At 53.7% G+C, this 18,897-nt stretch overlaps 1 protein-coding gene across 1 annotated transcript in view; it reads left to right on the forward strand.

Annotated features, from left to right (window-relative positions):
- Positions 1-4,855: 4,855 nt before the first annotated feature.
- Positions 4,856-18,897, forward strand: part of LOC100906607 (metabotropic glutamate receptor 2) — a 41,034-nt gene continuing 26,992 nt past the window's right edge. The window contains exons 1-2 of the mRNA XM_029112663.1: positions 4,856-5,035; positions 5,222-5,570. Coding sequence (XP_028968496.1) covers positions 4,856-5,035; positions 5,222-5,570 — 529 coding nt within the window. The remainder of the gene's footprint in view (positions 5,036-5,221; positions 5,571-18,897) is intronic.

Genomic DNA, 18,897 nt, shown 5'->3' on the forward strand with positions numbered 1-18,897 from the left:
TACAGAACCTCCAAGTGCGAGATTACAACGGCACAAGACAACTGTCCACAACCACAAACACAATCATCCGTGAAGCGGCAGGCGATGCCGAAGCAGAAAGGCTTCAAAAATCACAGAATCCGCATAAATCACATTAGATCACCGCGAGTTTATTTCTTCATGGGCAACACAATTATTCCGCAGATTTCCAAGAGTTTGTTGCGTAACCGGGACGTTTTCACGCCCCACCAACGGTAGTGCTTGAGCACTACCTCTTCAGGACTTTATTTTTTCTAGGTAGACGATTCCCTGAACTCCCTGATTCTCCTACCATTGTCAGAGCGAGAGCCCCACGCAAGGGAGCCATACCTGTCCGTCCGCCTCCAGCTGTGCTCCATGAAATTTTCATCCTTCGAGGGAAAAGTGAATCAGAGACGAAATTGGTTCCAACTACCGCTTCAGAAGTCTCAGCTGAAATGCTGATGAAGTCGAATCATGAGCGGGGATCAGGTTGGGAAACTCTGCGTAGAGAATAGAAGCGTAGAAATACGCTTTCTACATCTTCTCTGACTACATTCGAAGTGAGGGGGTGATATCGTTCTACCGAAAAATCTCGGAGCCTCAGCTCGCAATTGCCAAAATAGCTTTCCGGCTTAATCGGAGGAGCACACGAGCGCACAGCTTCTCGAGGAGTTGAACGCTCGCAGCTTCCTTCTGGTGTCCGCCACCGATGTCCACAAGTCATCGGCTCGGGGGGCCATCCCAGCGAGCAGACGGCGGCGTGAAACTTTTTCATTTGCTCTCCTATTCGCTCGCGTGTTTATCTCTGTGTTCCCTCGCTCAGTCCGGGGAGAGGTCGCTGGCTCCGGGACCTCCTAGAAATCCTGAATGGGAAAGAAACTGTTGGTGGTATGCCACCGCGGCCGCTTCAGCTACCCAGGCCACTCTAATGGCCGATTTCTCTTCGCTTTACGGCTCCCTAATCTCCCATTGCAGGCACTTCGCCATCTGATTTCATTTTATTGGCCATTTGCTGCCCCCGTTGTTGAGGTTGCCGTTGCTCTCAGCCGCCTCTGGTGTTACCGCCAGAGCGACAGGGCGGCCGCCGCGGCCAGCAGAACGCAGCCTTCTTTCCATTCTGACTTTGAACTTTTTGAGGCATCGATTTTTCAAAGCGGGGGAGGCTTTCGTTTCGGAGGAAACCAGCAGACCATCAATCCCGGAATTCGGCCCGCTTTCATCCGAGAATCCCCCTCGCAAGACTTTATGGGTATCGGCATTCGGCTTCCGTCCACATTTGTTCTTCCCCATAGATCGATTCTATCTCCCGGCTCCGGCTGAAGACTTTGATCCCGACCCCCGACAGATCACACATTTTTCTGCACAGGTCAAGTCACTTTGATCTGACTCCTGCAAAACGAGAATGCTATCCGTTCCGGATCCTGTTCCAGAAGTTCTCTCCGGCTCTTTTCTGAGCTTTCTGGGACTAAGAAAGATCATGAAAAGTTCCACCGCCTGATGCTTTTGCCGCACCTATCGTTTATCCAAGCAGAAGCCAATTCTCACGAGGTTCCGGTCTGGAGGAAAATCCGCCAGGATTTTTATCTCAAGCAGCTCCTCGAAGTATTTGGAAGGTGTGACATTGAGGAATCAAGCCAGAGAATTTATACGAAATTACATTGAAGAATCTTATATACCGCTGGCAGACTATCAACGGTCGCCGAACAAAACGGTCCTCCCGTCGAAGAATCGGAAACCTTTCTTGGTGGTTTCGACGGCGGGAACGGAATCGACAGCCAGCTGCCATATCTCAGACTCAGGGAGACGCTCGGTCTGCCCTCCATCATCGACAGTGTAGGACTAGACCCGGAGCGTCGCGGAGCGGAGTTTGCGTCCGTAGTAGCTTTTCTGCAGCGGAGCACGCACATTTTTCTCAGGGCGACTCATGCCGACAAGTTCCCGCGCGAGGACTCTGCGGAGCGCTTGTAGAGTTGTTCGTCGACCGGTGAACAAACTCGACCGATCAGACAAGCGGAGCTCACCAAAACACGCGGAATTACCTCAGCGTGAATTTCAAGCGGCGGGGTTGCAATCATGTACGAAGTTCGGGTCCAGAATGTAGGGGACAGTTTCCACTGCCGGTCGGACCCCGAAGAAGCCTCTGCTGACCGCAAGGTCCCTGAGAGCCCCTCTGCGGACTCAAGATCACTGCTCTCGAGGGCTCCCAGGAAGATATCTAAATAGATGGTCACTTTGTGGTCCGCTGATCAGAATCAGCGCTCATCTCGACGATCGGTTTGATAGTGACGCAATGTGGAAAAGTCCAGAATCCCGATCCGTTTCACCGATGCCGCTCCGATAGACGATCACTGTCGACTTCGTTCCTTGAAGCTAACACTATCGTAAACCGAGCCGCGTTACGCTCCATTGACCTTCGAACTCATGACACGTTTTGAGCCCGAGGCTTCTCACAGCAACTACGACCTACGACCCATGGCGACTACGGCCTCGAGTTAAGTAGCAGTATCTCGACGGCCTCGGCGACGCCGGAGGTCTCTTCCCGGGGAGCGCTCACGCCATCGGACGGAAGAATTAATCATGGAATAAAGAGCCGAACCTGACGCAGGAACCTCTCGCATGGCGAACGAGGAAAAAATGGACGTGAACATTCGCGTCGCCCGAACGGGGACGCTAAACTTTTCGCGTCAGCCTCGTCTCGGGGCGAACGGAGACGTCCGCAGTGGGCGAATAATTCAGTCGTGCGAGTTGGTCTAATTAAGACAAAGTGGAGCTCAGACACATAATGGAGTGGGATTCGCGCGTTGTTTCGTCTCGTTGTCCGCTCGTCCCGTTCGCTCGTCGACTCAGAAGCTGACCATCTCGTCTCACAGTCCCATCTGCTCTTCCCGTCCGAACTCAGTCAGTCAGTATTCCCGCCGGCTGAAGGCAGAGACGAGTTAGAGCTCGTGCGTTCGGATGACGGCCGCTCCGGATCGCCTCGTCATTACCAGGGGTTTCCAAACTTGAGCCTCCAATCGCTAGAACGAGCTGTGTCCGTGCGTCTCCTGATACCAACCAGTCTATTGACGACCGCTCATGGCCGAATGAGCGGGACGGACGCCGACTGCGAATTCAACACGGAAATTCGGCTCGACTGTTCGCGAGTTCTTTTGGTGCTGAGTCATTTCTCTGTCCATCCGAATCAGTCTGACGCAGTTCAATTATGCCTTCCTCACAGTCCCCCGACTCGAATTCGATGCTGTCCATTGTTTTCCGTGATGTGGACCATCAATGACGTTTTCAATAAAGCGTCTATTCAGAGTTCACACTCCGGAGTCTATTCAGAATTCCGAAACCGCGCCGTAACCAGCTCCATGTGGAGCTTCCGACCTCTCCGAAGTTTTTTAGACATGACGTGTTCCGTAACGCCGTCTTGCTCCATCGCCGAGTCGGCCGGGATGGGCGAGGATATTTCGATGCGTAACAACTGTCCCGTACTCCGGATGAGTAGGAAATAAGGGAAGCGTACACACGAGTACCGGATCGAGCGCTGAGCTCCCGACCCCGATCCGCCGTCGTTCCGGCTTCCGGGATGAAACATTTCGTGGCTTCAGCGTTCGGCAAGACACGAGCCGGCACCTTATGATTCTTTCTCGGAGACTAGAAGATAGAGAGGAGGAAACGGGAAGTCCGAGCGAATGCCGGATTCTGGTGTCTCGGTCATGCTTTCGGGATTGCCGTAGTCGTTTTGCGAATCGGTGTTCCTCCTCCTCGAGGTCATCCTGGACTCTTTCCACTCGGCACTCCTCCCGCATGTCCCTTTCCCACGGAGCCCCTCGGCGCGAATTCCCCGCAGACGTGTTCAGTGGCCTCGACGAGGGGGAACGTCCTTCATCCACTCTGCCGCTATATCAGTCGATACTTCGCAACCTGGAGAAGAAAAAAAACGCGAGTCTGTTCGCCAACACGCCAGTCGGCCCGACCGGAGGGCAAGCGCGGTTTCGCTCTTTGGTAGGTGGGCAGACGACTCCGTGAAGTCATGCCGAACCCCGAAATGGTGACGTACTCCGAAAGCGGAGTCCTCCGACTGTTCCGAAGTTTCGTTCGCTCTCAACAAGTGGCTTCTGCGGCGTGATCGTTGATCGGCCAAGTTGTTCTTAAATCGTTCAAGTGCTCCGTAGCTCCGCTGTGATTTCTCCGGGGTCGCGGTTTCGAGCGAAGCTCCGATACGAGCCAGCGGCGAGACGGACCCGGCGTACTCAGCTCAGCAAGTTCCACCCATCGGTCCTGGTCAACAGAGTCGGAATACAGCGTCGATGGCTTCTATGGGTCCATCGTCGACGTCGTCGATCTGCACCGATGGAGCTCCAGAGCGAGATGTTGAGTGAGGAGAACTGGTGGCAAGATCGGTTTCACAAAAATCTTCTCGTGGTGTGCGACTTATTGCATTCGAGTGGTGGACCTTCGAAGTAGTGCCCATACGGATTGGTGTTCAGCGAGCGGGAGAGCGAACTACGTCCGGCCATGGTGGACTGATACGGTTTCAGCACTTCTGCGAGCAATCCATCGACTGATCGAAGGACCGTTCGATCGCAGCATTGCTTGGCCTTTGCCCTGTCCATACGACGACGTTTGTTTAGGTGGCTCGGAGAACGGAATCTTCCGCAACGAGAGGCGTGCTTGTTATTTCGGTCGTCGTCGACGTCGCGTCCGTTGCCGCAACGCAGCGACCGACAGCGGACCGTGGGGGAGCATGAGTTGGAATTTTGAGTGGATACCCGCGGGAACGGTCGTCAGACTGTTTGTCGAGGCGATCAGCAATCGGTCGGAATTTGAGCAAAATCTGAAATGAACGCGCCGCAGTTCTCACAATTGCATGGCGCGTTGCCCGTACTTGAATTCTGTGCCGGCGGCGCTTTTGTTGCCGGGCCTGCTGTTGGTGGTGGTCCTGGTGACAGAGGCCGACACGTCGCATCATCACCACCGCCACCTCGGCTTCGACGAAGCCTCCCTCTACGGCTTCGACGATTTCCCGCCCGAGTCGCGCTTCCACAAAGCGAGCCGGCCGGCGAGGCTTCCTAACCACCGCCTCGAATCGGGCGACTTATCGTTTTCGATATCGTCCCCTCGGTCAAGCCCCCGGCTCGACGACCATGGCAGCAGCAGCAGCGGCAACGACAACGACGACGAAGGCAGCCGCCGCAACAACAAACAAAGTAAACGGGACAGTAGCGATTCTAAGACCAACAACAACTACCACCAAGCCCCTAATCACGTCAATGGCGTCCACGACACGTATTCAACACACAATACCGGGCTCAACTTCAGTTGGCCTGTTAAGAGAGTGGCTCACAAGAAGGGTGAGGTCATGTTGGGTGCTTTGATGATGGTCCATGAGCGGCATGCCAACTGGACGTGCGGGCCCATCATGCCACAAGGAGGAATTCAGGCTCTTGAATGCATGCTCTTCACCATTGACTATGTAAATCGTCAGGAGTGGATGCCTTCGAACGTTAGCTTTGGATACTATATACTCGACGACTGTGACTCCGATACGTACGGCTTAGAACAGGCTGTCGACTTTATCAAAGGTGAGTCAACCCTGGCCATCGGCGCCGACCTAATGGCACGCCTCATTCGATAGAATCATTCCTCCGCCTCTAATATCCGTGCCAGCTGCTCGTCGCTGGGGCGATGCGAGCGAGCGACCGTCCGTCCGTCCGTATATCGGTCGTCGGGGCTCTAATACTTTGATGAACATCCGAACACAATAATGGCCATTCGATTTTATAGGTCTCTCAATAGCTGTGCTACAATACCACTTTCCGGTTACCACTATGGATTCTCTATATCACGAGTATCGTGTCTTACGACACCGATCGAAGAGATCGTGTTCGCACGTCGTATCGTACATAGTCCCATGTGGGATCTCAATACATCACGTCTAAATAATCATCAGAGGGATCTTTGCGTCGAGAGACGAGACGATTCCGTTTTTGCATTCGCCGCAAGAGAAAATGGGTTGCGACATCAGCGCATATTTGAGCAATCGTAGAACACTGCGTTCGTGAATAATCTGGAGCATCATTAATAAGCAGCTCATGCAATAGTTCGTCGTCGAGAATGAAGAGATTGAGATATCCGCCGATTCCAGCTGCTGACTGTCAATCCTGGAAGCGGATCGATCACGCACGCGAATGCAGACTTGCCTGGATTAGAGTTCAACTCCTCGATCCGATTTTCCATTTCCGCTTTACCTTGACACGCATCATTAGGTTAAGGCCTCGCCGCATATCTGACGCGATATCACGACTTGGTCGTCACGACTGGCGGGCATGTCGTCCCGAGACCCGGTCGAAAAGCGAAATAATTGATCCGCGGACATCTCGATCGGCCTTGCTTGCTTCCCGCGGAGCTCTGATTGGAAGGCGATCGAGAAATCGAATCCGCATCTTGGCGAGAGCGGCTAGAAGTACCACCTACATCGATGTTCTCACGTGCGGAAGAGGGAAGCCAGCAGAGGAAATTGCACGAGCTACACAGATAGGAAACTGAATTTATCGAAGGAAGCCGAAGACGGACTTTCGGGAGATTCGATCCATTCCATGGAACGTCTTCGCTCGCTTTACTTCTTTCTTCTCGATCAGCCCGTCCGAGAGGTACCAAGGTAACGAGCTGAATGACTGACTGGCTACTAGGTCGGGGAGCCGGTCGACTAGTATAGCGAGTAGAGCTAGATGGCAGGTTCCCGGAGGGGCTCATTTCCATTCCATTCTCTAAACGCGCGTTGAGCCGGCCACACGTCGTTCGGAGAAGGCATTGCATCGTCCGTCGAAGAAGTGAATTTCGTTTTCGCTGCTTCTTACCCACCTGCATTGTCCATCGCTCACAACGTGTATGGCCTACAGCAGGCCCGCGGAAACCCGTACTCAATACAGAACGACCGGCGGACAGGCATCCGCCGGGCGAGATTCTGTTCCGCAAGCCCAACCATCGATGCAGGCCCATCCTCAAACATCTCCGTTTGATTGGAAATGCGCTCGAACGTGCCGGGATATGAGGCGAGAACAAGAGTGCAGGGAAAATCGATTCCTTCGAATCCATATATGTAGGTCATCGGAACTCGAAACCACCGTTGTTGCTCACCCGATGTTTACGCGACGAGCTCAAAGGCGGTAATCTCCGAGGAGCTCAAGACGCCTGGGTGGATAGGTAGGCAGGTACTTCTGTGATCGAGGGCGGCCGGATCCCTGTTGAACTTGAGATCTTGCGACGACACCGAAGAGTTTCCCGTCAGAAACATGCGACAGCTCCAGAGCTCTTCAGATCTCTCGGACCCGCCACCGCTCGCGAGTGCTTTATGTCATTCCAGTCCTTTTAGTTCGGGAACTTTGTGCGTGGGACAGAGAGGGATATCGTCGTCTCTCCGGGAATTTGCGAAACACGACAACACGCTCGAAGAGATATCGCATTCGTCGTACTCGTTGTGCTCGTTTCGGGAGCAAAGATTGGACTCGAGTGATGAATTTCCGTGTTCGGATTTCCGGAGCTCATCTCGTCCGAAAGGCCTCGGCCGCATATCACGCAACTTTCGAACGCAGGGGGAGCATCGGCTCCGATTCAGTGGCCTTGGAGTATAATCGCTTCTTAATTATATGGCCTCGCCGCCCGGTCAAGAAAACCGCCATCTCGAGCATTCTCGGCGTCCGCTTGAAGCCAAGCGGCGAGACGTGGAAATCTCGAAATCCACGCCTATATTACGTGGTACAAGGGTTCGCCTCAATGGCCAGCTGGCCGGCCAGTTGTCTGACTTTTCGAAGCCAATGATTAGATGCTCCTCACGGACGACGACCGATGCAATATTCGGATGCTTTGCGCTCTAAAGTGTAAGCCGAGCTCTGCCGGGTCTCCGGACGGCTTTCGAACATCGATGCTCGCATTGGTCGAGCGCTCGGCTGCCCGCATGTGCTCATGACGACTCCGGGCCAGAGTTCCGCTGTCTTTGCTGAGTCGCCTGCGGAATTACGAAAACATCCATGGGTGCGTTGTCGGAGGGCTCTTCCGTCGATTACTTCACTGATTTCTTACGACGAGGCGCACAGATAACGCGTATCAGTCCGGGCAGATTGAGAGATGCTTCTAAGCATCACGCAATCCGCTCTCGATCGGAGCGAGCATAGGCCGCCGCATCTGCTTCGTTCGCCGGAACAAGACACGTGTGCGAAACCCGTCAGCTCCTCCCGACCCGGACGTACTGAGGCAAAAACGTTCGGCCGCCTCCATTCACCGACCGAGAGTGGATTGCATTACTTCAGAACGCTCGTCGATCGCGCAGATGCGCAGAGCTCGTGTGACGGCGTACTCGCAAGTATTCCGCTCCCGAGGGCTGTCTCCGCGGAGGCACTTGCGGCATAATCGCCGATGATGCATTCGCCCGTCTCGAAACTATTCGTTTCGATAAAGGTGGACTCGGGTTGCAACCGGCTAGTCCGTTCGATAGAATCCAAGCAACGCCCGACGCTGCTGTTGCTCGGATACTGCGGTCAGATCGCGGGCGCCCCTCGTGGCGGAGCTAGAGATGCCACGCAGAAGGAGCTCCAATACAACTACGCACATGTCGTTTCGCCTTGCGGGTTGGCAAGTGCCTACGAGTAAAAGTACACAACCGGACGAAGGAGGCCATGCCCCTCCCGTGAGAGTCCAATTACTACCTTCGACGTTATCTTCCGTCGGCTTCCTATTCACGAGATGTGCGGGCGCTCCTCGGAACAGCTCGTGGCGCTCGAATCCTAGACCCGACTCGTTCTTCCTGGCAGCCGAGGGGAATATCCTGCTCCCATGTTCTCGCTGGAGGAGAATGGAATGAGAAAAGAGGGATCGGATTTTGGATTCACATCCGGGGAAGGGATTGATGCTTTTGTACCCCTTCTGCTCGACCCCCTCCCCTGAGAGAGTTCCCCTTGGAGTGAGGGATCCGCTGCCGAACCGGACGGCTTCTTCGACGGAACGATTCACGGCAGACAGCAGGCGATGAATGCGAGGGGATACGGCTGCAATTTATGTCCTAGCCGATCGAAGGAGCACATTGCTGTGTTCGTCTTCCGGCGAGGCCTTCGAAACGAAGCTCCACTAGTACGCACCCTGAAATCGCTCTTCACGCAGGCTCGTTTGCTTGTCATGGGCCTCGAACGACAGCGCCACCCGCGATCATCATGAGCGTTTGTTCGCTTTCGAGATGATAATTTCCCGAAACAGTCAAACCGTCCATAAATTGTCGTTCAGGACGACAAGGACAACCAAAAGAGTGCCAGACAGCGAAAAATGCCGAGAGACGGGGGTCCTGTCGTACAGAGAATTCCATCGTCCAAGTCTGCCTCCCCATCCGGAGGTCTGAGCTTTCTCTGTCTGCAGAAGATAGCTCATTGTACTGACGACGACGTATACCCATACGCGATCGAATCGATCGAGAGGTCACCAAGTTCCCCCCCCTCCCCCTCGACGATAAGCATATACGTCATCAGCGCGTCCCGTTCCCGACTTGACATCTGGACAGGGTGTTATTTGGACCCCTGTGCGTTTGTTCCTCGGGTCAGCCTTCCTCCACGCACTCATATCTTCACCTACGGTTCCCTCTGTACAAGGCCCCAATTCCAAGTTGGCGAAGGCTCAGACTTCTGGCGCAGTGGGGATCAGCGGAGAGGAATCGCTACCCTTCCCGGATAAAGAATTCGAATTTTCCGTCCCTGGACCAAGAACGGTGCGGAGTCCTCAATGAAGCGGCATTCCTGATGAATACATCAGCCAAGCCTCCCACTCACGCAGCATTGCTTCACGTGATAAAATTTCCGTATGAGAGCGATTTCCATGCGGTGGATTGTATAATGTAATACGCTCGGCAGACAGAAAACAGAGAGCGCCGAGCAGTCGATTATCTCGTTTGTTCGAGAATTCACGTGCCGACCAATCTAGAGCTGCTTCCATGGGGATTTTTCCTCAAACCGAGCTCCTTCCTCACGCTACGGGGACGAGAGTCGATAATTCGATCCAGTCGATGGCTTCGGAGCCAGTGAGCCCTGCTTTGTAGCCGGGTCAAGAATCGGAAATCTCCGCCGCGACTTTTGGACCGTTCAATAGACAGATACCCAGGAACAAAGCTAGCTAGCCAGCCTGCTCGCTTGCTAGTTACTTAGATTAAGAGCAATGTTTCTTCCTCGCTCCCATCCTCTGTCGGGAGACAGCGCTGAGCTCCCTCTGCTCTCATTCAAGCGGAGCAAAGGGATAATTTGTTCATGGCTTTCCGATAGTGGCCCGCCGCCGTCTGAAGTCTGTTTTTGCTTCCGTCACGACCACGAGCACCACCTCCGCATCGCTTTGAAACGGACTCAATGCAGCATGACTTGCTGAATTATTCGCCGCGCAATTAGCGGAAAAGTGTTCCCGTCGAATCAGATCCGAATCTGCTTGCTCGAGGGAAAGAAAAACAAAAGGAGCAGGTCTCGTCTTTCCCAACAGCTCATTTGGCAGCCCTCCCCCATCCAGGTGAACGCGCGATGTCAGTCGAGAACTTGATGAGGGTCCCGATCCTCCTTGCCTCCGAGGAATTGAATATCGTCCCCGTCCGGATGATCGACACGAACTCCAGAGCCCTCTGTGAGCTCTCAGAAGGGGGGAATTGCGCAGAGAAGACACTCCACGAAATTCTCGAACATCAGCGCGGAGTCGAGTCAAGATGAAGTCGACTTCGAGACAATCCATGCGAATTCGGCCTTCTCTCGTCTAGGGACGGATCACATATCGACCACACCGTTCACGCGGCTTCCCGAAAGGTTCCGGCGAGTTTGGGCGATGGACGTCGACGATGGTCCTCTGAGATCTCATGCGAGACTGGGCACCGTCGGGCGAGATTCTTAACCCGTGAAAAAATCGCAATACATCCTTCGTGGCTCTGTGAATTTACGATGGCTCCTGAGCTCCTCGCCACTTTCTGCTGCGCGACTCGTCCGGGGATGTTCGAGAAACCGACAAAGACGGTAGAACTATCGCTAGAACCGGACAGAAACGCAACGCCGCCGGGCGGATCAGTGCAATGGAGTGGACCATGACATCGTTTATTTTGTCGTTGCTCCCCTCGGCGCTCAATCGCAATTCGATGTAGAAAAGCGCAAGCCGCACCACCACGGAAATTGAGATCTAGTGTTACAGAAGAGAAAAAAATTTAAACGCTTTCGTTCCGGATTCTACGAGGACCGCAACAACAACGATTCCATCCTCGAGGAAAACCACGGGGAATTCCGCCTCTACAGATGTTGACGGCGCGGACCGACAGGCGTGTTGACCCTCTTCGCGCTTCGAGTGGGGGCACGAGGGAAACATGGTTTGGGGCGCGGAAGGGAACAACTAGGAATCGAAACACTATCCAGCCGTCTTTCTCCCCTCCGCATTGTTGAAACCGCGTGCAGAGATAAGTCATCCGAGAGCTGTCATCTCTCCGACATGGTAGGACGGGCAGTAGTACAATAGTACAGGCAGAATCGATGCGAATTCGGGACGTCAGCGTCGCAAGGGCATCCAAACTGACGATGCATTCGCCTCTTCTGCCTCCAGAGGTTTGCGAATGCGGAGAATCAGCCTGGGAGCCGCTTCTCAGTAAACTTATTATCGGAAAGATCTGTCCGGGAAACTCACTATGACTTGGGCATAGAAGACAGCTCGAGACCTCCGGGGTCGTAAGGACGGACGATCGTACGTATCGCTGCAGACTAGTTATTTCGAAAGATTTCCATCTACTGAAGCATTTATAACCATCCGTGCGTAACGTCCGAGCTAAATCCACCCTCCCTCATTATGGCTTAGTCCCGCAAGCCCTGTTGTCTCGGAAATTCCGCGTTAACGTTTTTCCGAAAATTGAAGAAAATGTACAAAGTGCGCTTCTTCTATGGCTGGCAAAACAATGAACCGCCTTGCCTCTCGGCGTTGTCACGAGAATCGCATAGATGGGGTCCGTGCCGTAGGTTGGAACTTTCTCTGAAGAATCCGTAACCTAAATCTACTCTGCTCATCTCCGTCCCGGATCGCGTCGTCGTCGGTGTGCATGTTCGCCCTCCATCCGGTGGCGCCCTAGCCGCAGTGGATATATGTATATAAGTTGAGCCGACAGATCCGTCTGACGCCGACGTGTCAACGATCGCGCTGAAAAACTCGCGCACGGCTCGCACATGGACGGTTTGAGTGAGGGGCTCAATAGATTCTGAGCGACGCCGATGCTCCAGCAAAATTAGAAATATAATGACTTTGTCTCCTTGATCTCTATGCGCTGCTCTTCGGACCGTTCGTACGACGCGAACGGCCGGAGGCAGCGGCATCGACGTCGGCGTCGTTATTCCGATGATCAGTTCGCCCACCAACACTCAACGCCTAATGGCAACCTGATCACAGAGCTGTCCCAGCGGAAGCTGCCCGCGTGGCTTATTCACGAACTTATCAACGACGGTAACGAGCAACATCAAGATGTCACTTCATGTTATCCTATTTGGCCTAATTGTCTGTGCATCATGCGACGATTTACTCTTTTGTGAGACCGACGAGCGTGGGCGTTGGGGAAATTTCCACTAAGCGTTCCCAGGCTGATTCTCGAGGTCGTTGAAAGCCTCCACCGGAACAGAGCGAGACCGAGTTCGTGGACGGAGACACGTGGCAAGGAGAAGTTGCGATTAGGAGAAGTCTGCACGGGATGAGCGGGCCCGCGGAATGGAATCTATTGCCAGCGCTCGCGGATCCGCGGCACGACGTTGTACCAAGAGCAATTATCCGAAGGAGCACCGCGCACTCCTCCAGGACCTCTCCGTGATTCAATTTAAAGTGGGTAAGTGCCCGAGTTGCCGAGCCATGATGGAGCGCCTGACCGGAATTTCCATCAATCGGAAAGGAATCCTGCTCGAACCGGTCCCCGAACGAGCTGCCGCGATGCATACATCATACATAGAAGCCAAGGCCGAATTTGCCGTTGTTCGGCCGACGATTCTTTAGGACTGGCATCCAGTCGGCACTTGGCCTCACCGAATTCTGAACGCGGCGCGCCAATCCGCCCGGCGCCGACGTGGAAAAGCTCCAACTTGGGTCTGCGAGAATTGAGGGCCAGACGGCATGGGCATCCGAGCTCAATTGGGGCACGTTTCCCGGGCGGGAGAGAAGAGAAGTTCGAATGCGACCGAGCGAGTTTGCCGACGCGGGAGACGGGGCGGGAGCTGGATTTACTTCCTGGAATATGTCTGCTGATCAGGAACGCGGGCTCCATTGGTTCCCAAGAGCCAAAACGTTTCACGTGCTTCCGCACGATTTGCTTATTAATTCAGTGGCGGTATTTGTCTTGTATTACCCGAGTTTCGGTTAATTGACGTCGACGAGTCATGCAAAGCGATCCCGTGCATCGAGACGTCATTCAGTCGTGCAGCCGACCCGATCGTTCACCGAGCGACCGCTCGACCCACCGACCGACCGGCTGTCCAGCGGTAGCTGCCGGCCAAACTCGGGTGGAGTCGCGATGTGTGTCGTACGATGTGAGCGTCGGAACTTCGAGGCTGCTAGGGAGCTTGGTACGATGGTCGCCGCCGCCGCCCCCGCACCAAGTCCCGTCGATGTCACGCTCATTCGACGGACACGATGCTGAGAGGAAGGCTTTGGGGGATTCAACGCGTATCCATTATTTAGAGCGCCTTGTGAACAACACGGCAAGCTTTCAGAAACAGAATCCTCTCCGCTCGAAGTGCAGTGTTCGCATTTTTCACGCCGACTCGATCGCACAGTAGGTGGCTGACTCTCTGCTGTTGCTGCTCCAGCGCCTCAGCGACGGTTGCACATCTCACGTCGAATGACAAGCTGCACGCTTTTTCAGTGTGCACTCAACATATGTGATGTGCGCGAGCGGTGTTACATGTGAACACGCCGTCAGGCTAAGAACGACCGCGACCGACTGAACGTACGAGCCAGCCGACCAGCCCGCGAGCGAGCAGACGAGCAAACGAACGAACGCACGAACGAACGAACGACGGAGGGCACTGAGAATGGAAAAAACAAGAACGGGGCGAACATGAGCAAAGTTATTTGTTTGTTGACGAGCCTTTGGACCTTGTCATGACCTAGCCCCCGCTGGCTGGTGTACATACATAAATGCCGAGTCTGTCCCCCGTTGTTTAGACGACGACATAACAAAGCCATGTGTGTCTCCCCCGCTTGCTTCGGCTCGGAGGCCGCTCGGCTCTCGTCCGATACGGCAGTTTTCGCCGCTTTTGCCGGTTCGATCCAAGCGCGCAACATGCTGCTCCTGTGAACGGATGGACGGCACTGCGGGGGAAATGGGCTCAGTGCTCGATCGACGTTCTATTGTTTATTCTCATCATTCGGGTCAAGGGAGATGGAGATAGACAGATTATATCCGCGGATGATACGACCTTCGTCGGAGGACGAGCCCGTACGGTGAGTCCTTCGGGAATGTAGCTTAATTAGAGCACGCTGGTGTCTCTGAGGCTCTCTGAAATTGCCGCGTTTTTCATGTTGGTTCGCAGTCAAAAGTGCCGGATCCTTGAAACCACAAAACTTTTAAAGGGTTCCACAGCAGTTTGTCGACACCACAGGGAACGGCTCGGAAGAGAAATAACAAAACACTTGGCTTGCGAGTCAAGTTGAACAAATAGAAAGTCCCACGCGACGACCTTGATTGAGCCGGAGGCTCGCTCGGTCTGTTGGCTGGTCTGCGAAGGTGTTAGCAAAAGTTCACTTTTCTCCCGGACATCGTTCAGGCTCAAGTCACTGGTTCCGCCGCCGGCTTGCGCTCCGCTCCAGACCCTACCGAGCCCGCCGAGGAAGGTCTGCGAAAAAATCTCGATCTCTAACGATACCGGCGCCGATCCACATACAACGACGCATGGGAATCTCGTCAACTCTGTGGGGTCGAAATTCTGGATTCGACGCCAGCCTTGCATCTCGCCGGGCCGAACGAACAGTTCGCTGATTCAATGATGTTATAATCAATATGCTCCAATAGTGTCATAATCGGGCGGGATTGTGGAAGTTCCGAGACAGAAGAGCATCTGATTCGCTGATCGATCAATCACGCCGGGCTCCGATCGATAAGTAGGAATACTACTCGAGATCAATGTCTGCCGACAGCGCACACGACGAGTTCGAGAACGAAATTCCGTCGCAATATTCGAAGAGGCGGTTGGAGTAGCGCGGAGGCCCAGCCTACAGCGAGAAATCCCGTCATTCCATTCCGACGACAGCGGTCCTCTTATTTCGTTATGCAAATCGCAAATCGGCCGAATCGACAATTTATCTGACCGGCGGGACTGCCCATTTTCCAGCCAACTGGACCACAGCACTGTGTCCTCTCGTTATTTCACACGGCCCCATAACTTGACTTCCCCCCCCCCCCGGTGTCGCTGCCGGCCTGCCAGCCAGCCAGCCTGCCTACGCTGGTTTGTACGACGACGTCGACAGGAGACTCGCGGATAAATGGACAACCTCCGTCGCCGTTTATGGGAGCAGACAGATAGACAACTTTTCCCAACGGGTGACCAGCGAGCCGATCAGTCTGTGAGACGACCTTCGCAGGACACCGGCAAGATGTTCGGTAGCGCGAGTGGTCGGACCAGCAGTAGCAGCAGAGCGAATACTTTTTCGTTTGCCCACGCTAACATGCTTCCCGATGGCGGAGGCGGCGACCATGGAGACACTCGGAACGAACAAGGGACCGGCGAGAGAAGGGAGAGCAAGGAACCGTTTGTATCGACGTCGGCGCTCGAGACCGACATACGAAAGTCCACATTGTACGGTCACGCTACGGTCATCTCTAGTCGGGCTTCTGACCCCGCTGCCGGCCGTCGCTCGAACCTTACATTTCCCTGCTGCGGATGGAGAGACTGATACAAAAATTACGCGATAACATGAGAGCGTCGGAAGCTTTTCAACCAACGCCGCGCCGTTTTCGAGATGTACAGCTTCCGTTGTGAACATTTTGGCCTATGGCAAGAGCCCTGGCCTTCTCCGGCGCGTCGTTCTTGGCGAGCATACGATGCTATTTGCTGGATGATTCCTCCTGACTGAGGGCGCATTTCGATCTGCCAACAATGTCGATCCTCGTTGATTTATTGGGCGGCAGACGTGACGGATCCCGTTTTGTTTCCTACGGATGATAATGAATCATCTGATCGACGAATTCTGCGGGAATCGTTGAATTCCCTCGCAGACGAGTTCGGGTCATCCATGAGCGCGGAACGGCGGTCGAGGGCGTTTCGGCCTCCAAACGTGAACGTAGTTCGGAATTTCGGGAGGGAGGAGAGATTCGACTTGGAGATTACGCGAGTCGAAACCCCTCGCGATCAAATGAAAGCAATCCGCAGGAATTCGAGAATGATTTCGATTGTTGTCCTGCGATCACATAAGCTCACACACTCGGAAAGAAATCGCCGGCAGTCACGAACTGTTACAGAAGGAATATGTCGGAGCGAAACGCATCGTATAGGCTCCGGCCATCCGGAGAATAATTAAGGAAGCGTCGTTGGATGAAACATTCCCGAGCATCTGTGCGACGGAGACTGGAACAATGCGCAAAGTGCTCCTCTAAATCGTGTTGCCCGAAAACTTTGGAGGTCCCGATGGAGGAAGGTTTTATATTTCATAGTCGACGCTGTGAACGGAGTAGAGCGACGCATCAGGGAGGAGCACAGGGCATTATTGACGACTAGCCATGAGGGCGCTTCGCGCCCTCCCGGCTAAATTGCGCGTGTGCCGGATGCCATGCTCTTGACGCCCCGAGCGAGTTTGTCGAGAGCTGTCGAAAGAAAGCACAGATCACGGACAACCATTGCTTAGATTTCTCGTACTGGTCGTTGAATATCTTGAAGAATGTGTGCGGTCCGCGCGTGAGTCAACGTTTGTTCTTATCGGAGTCGTTCGCAAACGTTCGGAAACGGACGAACTCCGATTGCAGTTCGAAAAGATACATGGACGCAGAGTCGGACTCTCCCATCGCTGCCATGGAGCGGAAGAAATGAAAACAGGTGAAATATATGGGCATCATCTATCGGATACACTACAGAATTACGGGAGACATAATCTCCCTGGGGAATAATTTTGGAGAGCATTACGTTCGATTTCGTAGCTCTCGATTCATATGGAAACGCGAGGGGAGCTGTCTTCACAGCTTCACAGAGTCGGGCGCTCGGAATATCATGAATGACATGACTCTCATGACTCTCATGCGATGCAAACTCGCAAGCCCCGGGAGTAGATGAGCTTCTGAGGCTGGAGGGAATGAAACTTATTGGTACGCTCTCGATCTCGTGATCACCCCGATCAGCATTCGATTACCCCGATCATGCTCACTTGGTAGGCTGTTGCGTCGTCTTTCAAATCGCACCTTGGCGGAACCGACGGGGCATCCTATGGAGGGAGCCAGTGGAGAGGAGAAACATCCAGCGAACACCGGAGAGAAACTTGGTAATCTTCCGGAATAAGTTGAGAACGATACGATTGATCAAGTGGAAAATTTCTTCTTACGGGACTTTTTTACTTTCTTCTTAGCGGGACTCTGCATCGTCACGAAGTGATTTGAAGTCCTTTCTCACGGTAATAACTCCGATTTTTGGTACGGAGGCGGACCGACATTACTGCTTTATTCTACAGGGGGATAGGTGCAGCGGAGGCAGTCTGTACTCTTCCGACGGTTTCCCTTGGGATTTTTCATAGTTTGCTCCAGGAAGGTCAGTTGAAATATACTCCTCACATTTGAGCTGACCGTTTCGATCGTTCGTTCAAAGCCTTCCTCTTTCTCTCGAGCGAAGGTCTCTTTCTCGCCGTCTCCTCCATCTCGGCACCCTTATATTTTGTAAGCAGAATCTGTGAGAATCCTGCTCCCTATTGGTTCTCTCGCAAGAGCTGCAGAGCTCTCGACCCCACCTTTACTGGATTCGGATTGAGGGACATTTTATCGCAAGCGCTTTCTGACGTCTGGGAATTTTTACTGCGTCGCCGCTCCGACGGTCCGTCGGAAATTGAAAGGCCCCCCGGTCCACGCGGGGCCGTGTCATAAACTGAAGGTGTCGTCGCTTTGGGTTGCGCAGTCGATCAAGCGACACGTAAATTTCATCGCCATCGAGTAATTTTTAGCTGAATCACTATTTACGAGTTTCGTGGGCTGGGCGTGGACAGCTCTGTGAGAAGATAATGGTACATGAGTGGAAGAAGGATCATCCGTCATGGGACACTAGGGATCTCGTTGGCTGGTTCCCTCTTCATTTTTCGCGTCATAACAGCAAACTCAGGATAGGCGGCTCGGAGCAGGGCAAAGCAAAAACCGAGGAACACCTCAGATGCGGCGTGTGACGGCGCTGCGACGGTCAGATGCGACTGTACGCTTATCCACCGTGGGGACACTCCGTGAAGTCCCAAGAAAAATGAGTTCAGAAAAGCGAAAGCTCCAGACCAATGCGATGAGACGGGGTTGAACGGAGTCTGACGAGAGGGCGGGGAGCTAAGAGAGAACTTTTCGACTGGCTCGGGAGACTTTCGGATCGAGTGAAAGATCTCAGAAGTCTTCTCTGGAGTGGACAATGAAGAGAGAAACGGAGTGCGGAATCTTCACGAACCGATCCCCTGCCGGAGCTCCCTTGCCGAACACATGCATGATTGCGGGGGCGGCTACAGGGATTCGTTCCCGAATTCATGATCAAGCTAATAATATCGAATGAATCATAATATGCCCACTGAAGAGAGATTTCCTCGATACTCTCTGAGCTCGCTGCCGTTTCGTCGTGCTCGTGTGCGTACGCCGGTATTTTATGACGCTTTCCGAAGATTCTACTCGACGCTGAGCTCTCAGCCGGCCAGCACACGAACCAGTCAAGCGACGATCTGACTTGC

The sequence above is a fragment of the Galendromus occidentalis genome, unplaced genomic scaffold (genome assembly GCF_000255335.2).
Source record: "Galendromus occidentalis unplaced genomic scaffold, Mocc_1.1 scf7180000077524, whole genome shotgun sequence".
NCBI lineage: Eukaryota > Metazoa > Arthropoda > Arachnida > Mesostigmata > Phytoseiidae > Galendromus > Galendromus occidentalis.